The 12,766-nt window shown below is 42.7% G+C and overlaps 3 protein-coding genes across 3 annotated transcripts in view; 2 read left to right on the forward strand and 1 right to left on the reverse strand.

The window, feature by feature from the left end:
• Window positions 1–66: 66 nt before the first annotated feature.
• LOC106939991 (uncharacterized) lies at window positions 67–3,140 on the forward strand. The gene is made up of 2 exons (XM_015022589.1): window positions 67–1,283; window positions 1,892–3,140. Exons 1-2 carry the CDS (start codon window positions 648–650, stop codon window positions 1,934–1,936), a joined length of 681 nt encoding a protein of 226 aa, XP_014878075.1. The 5' UTR covers window positions 67–647; the 3' UTR covers window positions 1,937–3,140.
• A 216-nt stretch (window positions 3,141–3,356) lies between these two features.
• rab11a (RAB11a, member RAS oncogene family) lies at window positions 3,357–8,740 on the forward strand. Its single transcript, XM_015022590.1, has 5 exons — window positions 3,357–3,542; window positions 5,565–5,760; window positions 6,769–6,962; window positions 7,055–7,135; window positions 8,348–8,740. Exons 1-5 carry the CDS (start codon window positions 3,503–3,505, stop codon window positions 8,482–8,484), a joined length of 648 nt encoding a protein of 215 aa, XP_014878076.1. The 5' UTR covers window positions 3,357–3,502; the 3' UTR covers window positions 8,485–8,740.
• A 1,588-nt stretch (window positions 8,741–10,328) lies between these two features.
• The window catches only part of LOC106939990 (multiple epidermal growth factor-like domains protein 10), a 48,731-nt gene continuing 46,293 nt past the window's right edge, over window positions 10,329–12,766 (reverse strand). The window contains exon 22 of the mRNA XM_015022587.1: window positions 10,329–12,654. Within this exon, the coding sequence (XP_014878073.1) occupies window positions 12,476–12,654 (179 nt within the window). The 3' untranslated portion in view covers window positions 10,329–12,475. The remainder of the gene's footprint in view (window positions 12,655–12,766) is intronic.

A 12,766-nucleotide genomic window follows, 5' to 3' on the forward strand; every position in this document is an offset into this window, starting at 1 on the left:
ATCAAATAAATTAATTATTTACAGTCCATTTAAATTAGTTGCTTTCCCTGCAGTGGCCATTTGCATGTTTTTGAATTTATGTCATCTCTCAAAGAGTGTTTCTGGTCTTTACAACTATTGCTCAGTGCAGAATATATCTGAGCATGCACTGGTTTAAATATTGAATTTTTGTACATCCAGTACACTACAATGGACTTCATGCACTTTATACCTGCATGTTACAGATAACTCCAGGCCACCAACATTAAATTGACCATGAAATATAACAAGGGGCATCATAGAAATTTAACTGTATGGAAGTAAATCTATGGTCTGATCTGTGCTGCGTGCGTCTAACGTGAAGAGGACATGGCAACGCAGTGAGATGCAATGTTCTCCTGAGAATGGATCCTTCCATTCCTGCAGATGTTGCAGCAACATGGGTGAAGGTAGCACATTAGCTTTAGCATTTAGCCCATCCTGTGAAGAAGAATAACACCTTTATTAGGTAAAACATTCACATTTTAGTCCAAAAGAACAAAAAACGAGCAGCATAAGACATGGATAGACAGGTGCTGCATGGCTTATGATTTCTCCAAATAAAGTTTTTGGATTGAATTGTTTTGCTTTGTTATTTTCAGGCCCTTCCTCCGGTACCAAAAAGAGGAATGCCTTTGGGTTTTTCCCTGAGTGGATCTCTACCAGACACAATGTCCCATCCCAGTGAAATGCCAACCAACCCAAACAGGGCGCAGACACACAGAGGAAGGACAACTCCGCCGTTGCCCGCTAACAGAGACTCGTTCCACCCAACAGACTCAAACAATTCAAGTGAATTTTACAAAGAAATGGTGCCGGTTGCTGATCTGAGCCAGGTGGAGAGCCGGAGCCAATCCCTGCCGTATCTGGGCAACAACGACGACGAGGAGAAGGAGGAGGAAGAGAAATACTCCAACAAGTTTAACAGCCTCTCTGTCACAGCGTCCGCCCCGCCAAAGAAGGTCACCTGCCTCACGTACTCCTACCACACTCCAGGTGTGACTCAGAGCAGCTCCGGGTCAGAACCAGAGAACGGCAGCCAGGACCAGCTGAGACCCAACCCTCTGTACCAATCCTCCGAGGCCGCCGCAGGAAGTCCAGCCCAGCAGGCAGACAGCATGTACGCCGAGGTCCCCGAGGGCCCGACGCGGACCGCCGACGACACGTACGAGCAGATCCCCAGAGACGGCGCCGGCCACAGCAACACGTACGAGTCGGTGGAGGACGTGAAGAACAAAAAACCCAAAAGCACTTGGGGGAAAAATGTAAGAAAGGAAAATAACTGATAGTTTGTTTCCACTCAGCCGGTGCGGTTCGGTACGCCATTTGATCTGTTTCTATAGTAAAGCCCAAACAACCGATGATACGCTGCAGGTCCAGATGGCGGTGGTACCGCACGGTTAGGATCCACGGTTCACTGACTGGGGACAGAAAAACGTCACTGCTTGCTTCGCGTTTCCCGTCGCACTAAAATGACGCCATTTTACCTGTTTGGGTGTAACGCCGCCCAACTGGTGTAACGGAGTATTAGAGCCTTTGTAGGGAGAGAAGACATTGGCTCATTTCCCCCAAAAAATCTCAGAAATTTTCAGGAAAAAAACTTTGAAATTTCAGTTTCACAAGTTCAGAATTTTCGACTTTTGAGACTCAGAAATTTCTTTGTTTTTCCTTGAAAATTTCTGAGAATTTTGGTGTAAATTTTCTCCTTTTTTTCTGTCTGTGGCGCCGTAAACTGGCGGTGGGAACGCTCTCCTGGATCTGTCAGCCCATAAAACCCCGAACCGCACCGCCCTGCGTCGTAGCGCTCAGTGGAAATGAGACGTAAATATGCTGCTGATAAAATCTGAAAATGCTTCTTAATTTTGTGTTGCAGAACATTAACTGGAAGAAATTTTTCCCTGATAACAAGAAGAAATGAATGATGCGTCCCTGAAGTTCGTTCTGGATCTTCTGCTTCTCTAACCTCTGCTGTCTCGACTCTGGAGTGTTCGGGTTTCCTGGTTAATATAACAGCCATTTCCTCAGTTCAACTTCAGTAGCTGCATTTCCATTAATTGTATAATTGCACAATTTGACATTTTCAAGATAAATTTGCTTTATGAAATTTAGAAAAAAAATCATTTTTGATAAAAACTTTTGGCGCTACGATGAAGTGGTTTATTTGGCTGCAGCAGAAGAACTTTTTTGCGTCACACGGGTCACATGATCAACAACCGGATGTTGCCACTGACGCAAACCACGAAGAAGAAAAAGACAGGAAGTAGTTGAAGGCTGATTTAATGACTTAAACTTAATCACGTCTGATTTTAATTGTGTTTTTAATCAATGAAAACTCTGCTATTGTAATTGTGTTTTTTTTAATTAATGAATTATTGACAAAGTTTTGTGAAAAGTTTTGTAATAGAAACACAGATGGTGACCTGGCTTCCCACCCGGTTCCTAATCAACAGTAACCAGTCAGATCTTCCTTTTCTCATCCTGTATTTCTGTTTTTCTCCTGTTGATAGTTTATGATTCAGTTAGTTTATGACTCCTGGACTTTACTGTTTGGTTTTTCTTATTTTAAATTGTGTAAATTAATTGTAAACCACTGAGTTTCACCTGTCTGCTTCTTGCCTCATTGCGTTACACTATTTTATGAGAAAATGCTTCCATTCTAAGTCACAGAGAAAAAATAAAGGTTTTAGTTGATGATCCATGAACATTAAACTGAATGTAATGTTCAGTTAGGGTTGTAGTCATGAAATGATTCTGATAAATCATAAAGCACAACTATTAGCAAAGATTGGATTTATTTGTAAATGTTGGGAAAATGGGAATCAGTAACTTAGAGTTAACCTGAATGTTTTTTGTCATAAAACCAGATTTAGAGAAGCAGATTACATAAATTAATGGATTAAACATCATCCTTCAGTGGAAAGGTTGCTGGTTCAATCTTTGTTTCATCGATTTATTTTGTATTTTTCAAATGTTCTGTCTTTGTTTATAAATTTATTTCTATTTGATGACTGCTTGTTAAGTTTCCCTGTGTAGGAATTTAACTATCAGAGACTCAAATTCCAAGAATTTCTGTTATGTTCTGTTGTTTCCCTCAACTTGACAATAAATTTATTTAAAAATTACACCTGTTAATGACTGTTAAATATTTGTATTTAACTTTCATTATTCGTAAAAAGGTGTTGTTTTTTTTTGTTACAAAGTAAAGCAGCTGATTTAGTATTTTCCTAAAGTAAAGTTATCTTTACGTTTTGTCAGATGTTGGCAGCAGAATTAGTGGTTCTGGGCTCGGAATCTGGGACTGCACATGCAGTTTCCTCTTCTGACCACCAGGGGGCCGGAGTGTTTACCCGCCTGGAGTCTAGCGAAGAAGAAGACAGGAGGGACGTCCAGATTCCAAACAGATTCCCGTTGGAAAGTCAGAAAGATTCCCGATTTTCAGTTTTTAATAAATCAATTATCGGACTAACCTGTTCTTTTTGACACGATGGGCACCAGAGACGATGAGTACGACTATCTGTTCAAAGGTAGGTCGTGTTACCGTCGCTGTTATCTGTCAGGCTAACTGGCAGCTAACGGAACCAGCCTTTTCTTTTGTGTTCCGTTTGACTCTCGGATCCCCAACGGGCTCTCTGGACCGGGTCAGAACGGGTAATCAGTGGGTATTAGCCCGAACGGCTCTGGTGTGATCCTGACACAAGAAAGCTGTTCTTTTCTGACCCGGCGGTTCTGGGTTCGTGTTAGCGGTTAGCTCGGGCTAGCCGGCTGGCTGTGGGACACACCTTGAACCGTTATCATCCTGGCGAGGTCCGGACCGGGCATCCGGCGGAACTTTTAACTGGGCCCGGGACCAGAACCGGAGCTGAGAGGAGAACCTGAGCCCGCAACGGGTTGGTTCTGTTCGGGTGGGAAAGGTTCTGGGAGGGTCCAGCTGAGATTCATTTAAAAACACTATTAACTGCTGCTAACATTAACATTCATGTGTTTATTTATATACAGGACATAGCAAAAGTATTCACACCCTTTCAACTCTACCCGTTTTGTTACAATCCGATTTTATGGGATTGTAACAGATTTTTACTTTGACGAGTAAAAATCTGAAAAGTGTGGCATGCATGAAAATAGAGGCAGTAGGAACCCGAGACCGGGATGGAGATTCACCTCCCAGCAGGACAAACACTCTGAACTTTCAGCCAGAGATGATATAGGGTGGCCTAGTCAAAGTACAGACCTAAATCAAACTAAGAAGCATTGGAAAGGGTTAGGGTTAGTTCTCCATGCAGGCTGAGTGAGCTGGAGATGTTTTTATGTGCATTCATTCAGCGTGGGTGGAGAGAAACTACGGATGAGGTTCTGCAGAGCTGAATATAAATGCACACCACACTTTTCAGACAATAGTTTCAATATCAATTTCAATTCTGCTCTACTTTCTGTTGGTTTGTCACATAAAATCCCCAAAACACCTAGAAGTTTGAGGCTGTGTGGAACAGAATGTGAAATAGGTCCAGGGCTGTACAGACTGTAAGTTTTCAGGCAGCAGCACAGAAAATAAACCAATACTATAAATAAAATTAATCATATCACCAGTGTGAGATGAAGTGATTAAAACATTTGATCGGTTAATTGCTATCAGCTAATTATTGTATTTGTTTTGTTTCATGTTTCATGGCCAGGAAGCTGCATTTGGAGATCTTGTTTTTGCAAGACAAGAAAACCTGAAACTCAGGAAACTTTGGTGGTTTAAGTTTTGTTAGTTGTCAACTGATTTCTTAAAACAAAATACTGCTGTGCTCTTTGCTTTTTTTGAGGCTCAAAGCAGAAAGTTGTGAAAGTTTAGTTTTTTTTGTGCAGCCACATTTTCAGCTGGTTTTATTGTAGCATAATAATTTCAAAAAGTGAAATAAAACTAAATCTCCAGTCAGTTTGTTGGAAAAGATGCAAAGGCTTCATAGAATCAAATTCTTGTCACAAATGTAAACATTGTTAATCGTGAATGCAGTAAAATAAACTGAAAACATTAAATCCTAACCATAAATGGATCATAATCTCAGAATCATCGTTCAGTCATAAAATCACAGAGGAAAGTTTGGATGTTTGTTGGCTTTTAATTTCACAATGTTGGAAATGTAGAGACCCCAGAGGGATGTTTGTCCCTCATGGGCCTCCGTTCTCTGCAGACCAGTCTGTAACCAGTCTGTAACCAGTCTGTCCACTGGGATGAAATTACAAGCTGGGTCATTATTATGAGAATAAACGTCATAATTACAAGAATTAAAGCCAGAATTGTGATTTTTAAGGTCATAATTACTAAAACTGATGCTCTTATTATGAGTTTTATTGTTGTAATTACAACTTCCTGTTGAAGGTTTTCTTAATGATAGGAATGGGCTTCTATAGTTTCAACAGTTTGGATAATTTAAGTTATTTCCAGGGAAAATAAATGTTTATGGAGCAGTTCTCAAGTGCTCCTTAGGAAAAACATAATATTAGTTTAGCGTAAACAGAACCAGGAAGTGGGCCGGCCTGTAACTCTGCTCTCTGCGCCTCAGTGGTCCTCATCGGAGATTCGGGCGTTGGGAAGAGCAACCTGCTGTCCCGCTTCACCCGGAACGAGTTCAACCTGGAGAGTAAGAGCACCATCGGCGTGGAGTTCGCCACGCGCAGCATCCAGGTGGACGGCAAGACGGTGAAGGCCCAGATCTGGGACACGGCGGGCCAGGAGCGCTACCGGGCCATCACATCAGCGTGAGTCCAGCGAGGCATGCTGGGAGCTGCTTCAGCTGTTCAGAAAGGCTTTACGCTTTTATTAATAACAACTTCCTGTTCGTGCAGCAAAGCTCCGATAGTGAAAACTTCAGTAAATCTTTCACATGCAGATCCAAGAACTCAACTTGACTCAGATGATCGTAAAGAAAAATTTATTTTTGCACAAATTTTTCCAGTATTTATCTGAGATCAGCACTTTTGGTGTGACTGTGACATCATACATAGTTGGACTCGTAGGAGTTGTAATTACATATTGACATTCTTTTTTTTCAAGATGGCCACCATTGTTTGCACTAGTTTTTAATCACAGCTAACCACTAAGTTCACCGCTAATTTGCTGAACAAGAATATTAGTTCTGCTAATGCTAAACATGTAAGAAATTAGCAGAAGCTGTACAGTGTATTATAGTTCTGTTGAATTTATCAATAGAAAAATTTTGAACAAAAACGGTTTTGCAGAAGCTACTGGCTAACCGCTAAATAAAAAATGAGCAGAAACTAACCCTAAACTGCTGATCTCTTTAAAAATAGCAGAAGGTAATGCTAAACTGCTAAACACATTAGGAAATTAGCAGAAGCTATCACTACATGCATAAAAAAATAGTGTAAGCTAATGCTGAACCACTAAGCATATAAAAAATTTTAGCAGGAGCTAACGCTAACCAAAACTGTCCTTTTGTCTCACATCTTCATCTCCTTCCAGTTGACAACCGCCGTGAAACTCAGTTTCTGGTTTTGCTCCATATTATCACTTGAAAGTTGAATTAATTGGATGATCAAAGAAACCAAACACATAATGAGTCATTTTATTTCAATTATCGCTTAAAAGGCTCAAAAGCATCGAGCCAAGTGGCTGAAGGGAAATATGAAAAACATGCGACATGTCAATGTTTGTTTCCACAGTTGAGAGATTTTTCCAGTAACAGTCTGACTGTGTGGTGATGATGATGATGGTGATTGCTTGTGTCCTTCATCGTAATGCTGCAGGTATTACCGCGGCGCGGTGGGGGCGCTGCTGGTCTACGACATCGCCAAGCACCTGACCTACGAGAACGTGGAGCGCTGGCTGAAGGAGCTGCGGGATCACGCCGACAGCAACATCGTCATCATGCTGGTGGGCAACAAGAGCGACCTGCGCCACCTGCGCGCCGTGCCCACCGACGAGGCCCGCGCCTTCGCCGGTCAGTCCGGATTCAGCCTCAGGATGGAAACGGGGACGACCCGTATTGCTGGTCACACGTCTCACAGATGTCTCTTCCACTTTCCTCCACAGAGAAAAACGGTTTGTCCTTTCTGGAGACGTCGGCGCTGGACTCCACCAACGTGGAGACGGCCTTCCAGACCATCCTGACAGGTGAGCTCTGACTTTATGGGCCGTCTTTGTCCCTGTCAGCAGAACTCGTCCCCCGCTGTCCGGGACGGGCGTGTCCGCTGTCCTTATCAGAGCTTTATGAGGCTGTTAGCTGCAGCTAACGCAGAGCAGCTAGCTCACTGAGGGCCGGCGGAGCGTCTGATTGGTGCAGCTGGCTGGAACATCGCAGCGTCTGATTGGACGTTCTGACATTAAACCTGCGGCTGTTTAACTTCCAGAGGAATGTGGGTCAGCTGACCGTCTGGATTTACAGCTTCAGGATGAGACTGAGAGGGAACAACACTTCCCATTAAATATGACAGGAAGTATGGAATCCATCCAAACAACCAGTTATTGATTTTCTCTAAAGGTGATTGATCTCATTGATTTTATTAAAACCCACATGGTTAATTTATTCACTTTATGATGAATTTTATTTAAAAAAGCAATTAAATTTGAACAATATTTTATCAGCTGTATTAAATGCTGACTGAATAAACAAAATATAGATTTTTTTCACACTAATAAGCTTAAATATATGTATTAAAAATAGCAAACTAGGAATGTATTAGGTTGCTGAAAAAAGATGAGAATAAAATTGGTGAAATAATTAACAGATATTCATGCATCAGTACCATCTGGTTGATATTTAGTTAATGTTAAAATTATGAAAAGTTTGTCCTCAAAATAAACTTTAATTAATTTTTCTGTTACTATTTTTCTGCTTTCTTCGTTTTTCTGTCGTTAAATCCTCGCCTTCGAAGCACAGCGAAGTGGTGATAAGTTAACATGATATTCATATTTCTAAAAAGAACTGCATAAAGTGGATTTATCACTCCATACTGGACTTTGTTTGGACCATTTTTATTTCCGGTTCTGTTATGGCTCCACCATGTTTGTTTCTGTATCAACTGGCTCTGCTTCAGGATTACCAGCAGCGCCCTCTGCGGGATGGAGGCCAAACTACAACATAGGCTGACGTTATCAGTTAATCAAACAAATTTTAATCGAATAAACAATTAATCAACAGTCATAAGTCGATTAATTGTTTGGACCACTGAGCTAAAGTTCACTTCTGGTTCTGTGCGTTTAGCTCTTGTTCGGTCAGCAGTCGTCTCCATGACGACGAAGGTCTGTTTATTGGTCGTCGTCGTCAGGATGAGCAGAAGTAAATGTTAAAGTGTCGTTTAGTGACCTGTTTCCTCGCCCCTGCAGAAATCTACCGGATCGTCTCCCAGAAGCAAATGTCGGAGCGCCAGGAGAGCGACATGTCGCCTAGCAACAACGTGGTCAACATCCAGGTGCAGCCCACTGAGAACAAACCAAAGATGCAGTGCTGTCAGAACATCTAGCCTGGCCGTGGACCCGCTGCTGCCCTCCCGTGACCCCTGCCCCCCCCACCGTCCCAAACAGACTGCCTGATCGAGACGCAGATTTAATCCTGCGACCTGAACTCTTCCTGACCCCATCCTGACCCCCGACCCCACCAGTACATAACGTGGGGCCCCCCCTCCCCCTGTAGGCTTCTGCAGGACGGCAGGCGCATTTCATATCACGTTAGATTTCATTACTGTAGACGCGCTGACATGTCACTGAAATGTCTTAAAATATGAATGTGATTCTTTTCTCGTCTCCTTCCTTCATGTAATCACCGTAAAGCACATCGTATCTCAGCTTTTAAGCCCCGCCCCCTTCCTCCTCTTTAGTGCAATGTACTGTGGAGGCGGCGCCGCGCGGTCCGATCGGGAACGCCGCATCGCGCCGCATCGCCAGGCTCCACCTGGATCACTAGAATTAATCCGTCACGTTTTTCCGACTATGCAGAGCCGAGCGCTTCTGGAGAAATGAAGGACTGAAACGCTAATCTTTTTCCCGGATGACATTCCTGTGCAGCTAACTCTGCGTGGCGTTTTCCCAGAATCCGTGGCAGCAGGAGAGAGAGGAGCCGGGCGATCACCGTTTCCTAACAACACGCTCTTCTAGCTGAAGTTTGATTTTCTGCACGTCCAGAACTAGAGCCACATGAGGCGGGCGGATCCATGCAGCCGGGCCCCCTGCCTCATGGCCCCGCCCCACCTCACGGCCCCGCCCCCGCCCGGTCACATGACGCCTACGTTACACCGAGCTGCCTCTGATTCGACACGATGCATGGCTTTCTGTCGTTCGCCTTACATAGCCGACATTCTCATTCCTCCTGCTGGAAGAAGGTTCTGGTGGGCAGCGTGACGCGCCGACGGGGTCGGTCTGGTCCAGTCCGGTCCAGCTCAAACCCTGAGCATGTATTGTGCTTGCAGTTTGAACCCAGGAGAGTGTGTGTGTGTGTGTGTGTGTGTGTGTGGTAGAGGGCAGCTCTGGACGAACTGATTCCTTTTCTCTGAGTTCTGGTCCTGATCGTGTTTCACATTGGTTCTGTTGTTTTTTTTAAAACCTGTGTTGACTCTTTTTTTTTTTTTTACTATATTGAATCCTGTAACTGACTGTAATTTCAGTGAAAACACCAGAATGAAATGATGTCATTTCAACCAAGTGTGACGGCGAAGCGTGGGCTCGACTCGAATGGTTTTATGTTTTGTACAGACCAATGAATTGTACAATTGTGTCTATATAAGTTATCAGTTTATCTTAATAAAGCGCACCAGTCATAAACCTGCTGATCAACTCAGTTATTTATTCCCTCTCTGTCCAATGTTTGCAAAAACTATTCAGTAGTTGTTGCATCATGGAGTGACTCAGAACAATTTTGGAACTCGGCTAGTAGCTAGCAAGCTAACACGCAGATCGGTAACACGTCGGACATTATGACCTCTGACATTTGCATATTTTAAAATGTACTTTTAACATTGAAATTTTACATTCAAATTCATAGATTTTCAGCTGGAAGCTATGACGTCATGGCGTTGTAACTGCGCCATGACGTGAGTCGGGCAGTGGCTTGGAACGCAAGCCGTTACCATGGGAACAGATTTATATCCACAACAATTCAGCTCCTGTCACCTAAGTTCTTTAGACCCACAGAGCTACTGCAGCTTCCGGACATCATGTGCGACATGTTTGTTCCACTTCACGATTTTTTAAATAGTCATCATATAAACACATCGGTCAACATGTCGGACGTGTTTTTGCTAACAGGTCGTAGCAAAAGCTCAGAAGCGGAAGTTAGGGTTGTTGAACATAACCGATGATGACGACACGCCCCCCTGAGTCAGGTTGACTTTATTCAGGTAAGGAAGTGGGGAAAACAAAGCAGTCGGTACATCTATTCAAACATTTCTCTGTCAGAGATGAACAAGAACAGGAAATTATTTTAAAAAACGAATCAAAACACAAAATGAGCAGTTTTACATCTGATTGTCATGTTCTTATTGCCGCGGCTGAAATTAAGACATGTAAACTTCTGCACCTTTCCACAGATAAACTGATTAGTTTCGGGATGCCTCAAGGCCGAGTCCTCGGGTTCCGTCTTTTTGCTCTCAACCACGTTTTTTGATCTTTTGTTTACAGATGTTACAATCAGCGGACTGACTCCTGAGCTAGCCAGAGATAAAAATCGATCACGATGGTTCTGCAGTAAAAAGATCCAGTCTGTTCACTTAATATACGTAAAACGTTTTAACAAACCAGCCTGATTTTAGGCTGATCTGCAGGGTCAAAGGTTTCCTCACTGCATGACCTGCAGAAGGTGTCGTAGTGGAGGTTTTATAAGATTTTAGTTTTGATAAATCAATGGGAAAGACACAAGTTGTAAATATGGAAACCTGTATGCATGTTTTCTATGCATGAGGAAATGTTCACCCTGTTAAATACACAGTAAAAAGAAAATGTTCACAGGGAGAATTTTGGAGATCTTACCTCAAAAAAACCAAAAAACCTTAAGCGAACAGCTCCTGCCTCCACAGCCATGAAAGTGAAACAGGAAAAAATGGTTTTCTGTTTGTCCAGGGCGTGACGGAGGGAGAAAGTTCATGTGGAAAAACTCATGTCAGGTGGATTCAGGATTTTATTTTCCCGTCTCTTAACATCTCACGGCCAGACGTGAGTCCAGACGGACTGTCAACTCTTCCTCCATCTGACCGGATCCTGTCGGAGTCAAAAGTTAACTGCAACAATTTGGGTTATTTAGCCTGTAATAAAAGAAAAAAATGGCCGCTCATTTTTCTAAGTCAGATTTTCATCATGTTATACATTAATTTATAAGTGTCAAAGCTAGCTAAATATTTAGCTTCAATTTAAATATTTAGTTGTGGCTAAATATACTAAATAATAATTGAACATAGTTAGCAAACTAAAAATGTTGCTCCAAACTAAATATTTATTTAGGAAGCTAAATCTTCAGCTTATAATTACATATTTAGGTAGTGAGCTAAATATTTCGTTTGGAAGCTACGTCTTTAACTTTAAACAAAATAATTTGAAACAGTTTTGAAATTAATAAATAATTTTGTGAAAATATTATATTATTTATAATATTATTATAAATAACCCCACATTTTTTGCTGTCAGGCTGAATCATCCAAATGATTTCTGTTCATCTTTGTTTAACTTTACAAGCGTTTCTGTTCCACCTGATTTTCCCTCCTGGCCTGAAGGAACTTTCCATGTTTCTGGTTTGAACCTTGACCTTTGACCTGAAGTCCTTCATGATACAGACCTGGAACTTTTGGTTGGCATCTCAAACAAATTCTGATCTAAAGCCGTGAACTGTAGATCAGATCCAGGTGTGTGGCTATAACCTGATGGTGGCGCTAGAGCTGGACCGGTTTCATCCCTCTGAAAAGAGAGTGAAGCGTTTTTCTGGAAACGACTCTTTGCTACGATTTTTTCAACTTCTGAAGGAGAGGTTTTCTTTGCAGCGCCTCCGTCAGGTCGGAGGTGTTTGAGTCACACGGCGATTATTAACCAAAACATCAGTAGAAAATCTATCGGGCTTGTCTCAATATTTTTCTATCTTTCTTTGACATGCAGGAGAATGAAGCTCAACACAATAAGAGAAAAGCACAACAATATCCAGGAGTCCATATCTAGAACAGATATATCTAGAACATAGAAAAGAGAAACTTTGATTCCTGCTGGATCTCTGAATGTGAGCAGGAAATAAGAAACTGTGTAAAAATAGCAGAAATGTTCCCAAAGAGGTTTCATGGTCAGGAGTCGAGTTTCCTGTCTGGAGAAACGGCTCCGACGGTTCAGGAACTTTCAGTTCTTCAGTTCCTTTGAACAACAGATCCGTCACTTCTTCCCTCTGCAGGAAGTTCTGTTCATCAAGTTCAGATGCTGCGACGCTCAAACACAGTGACAAAGAAATCAACTGGTGGAACTGGGAGCGTCCCAGTGAGGGCGCTGGGCTCAGAGCAGCGAGCTGGTGGGGCTGCCGGGCAGCGGCGGGGTGATGCTGTGGGTCGGGCTGGGCCGCACCGGCAGCAGGTCGTAGTGGCTCGGGATGTGGCTGTTCCTGGGCAGGTCGTACGGGTTCTGAGGGTAACCGGGGAGCAGCGCGGCGCCGGAGACGGCGCTGATGGTCGGCTCTGATGGACGGAGGAGAAAGAAAATCTGATTAGCTGACCTTTGACCTGACACCGTAACAAATGCTGCTGGACCATAAATTATATATTATATTATATTATTATTATTTTATAT

This window comes from Poecilia latipinna, unplaced genomic scaffold, assembly GCF_001443285.1.
Source record: "Poecilia latipinna isolate Pla-1442-1.1 unplaced genomic scaffold, P_latipinna-1.0 Scaffold3054, whole genome shotgun sequence".
NCBI classification, from domain to species: domain Eukaryota; kingdom Metazoa; phylum Chordata; class Actinopteri; order Cyprinodontiformes; family Poeciliidae; genus Poecilia; species Poecilia latipinna.

Bases quoted from the DNA above. Each gene is read 5' to 3' on its own strand.
- LOC106939991 (XM_015022589.1), top strand. From the start codon at position 648: ATGCCTTTGGGTTTTTCCCTGAGTGGATCTCTACCAGACACAATGTCC. The intron at 1,284-1,891 runs GTAAGAAAGGAA...TTTGTGTTGCAG, and splicing joins AAAGCACTTGGGGGAAAAAT to AACATTAACTGGAAGAAATT.
- rab11a (XM_015022590.1), top strand. From the start codon at position 3,503: ATGGGCACCAGAGACGATGAGTACGACTATCTGTTCAAAG. The intron at 3,543-5,564 runs GTAGGTCGTGTT...TCTGCGCCTCAG, and splicing joins GTACGACTATCTGTTCAAAG to TGGTCCTCATCGGAGATTCG. The intron at 5,761-6,768 runs GTGAGTCCAGCG...GTAATGCTGCAG, and splicing joins TACCGGGCCATCACATCAGC to GTATTACCGCGGCGCGGTGG.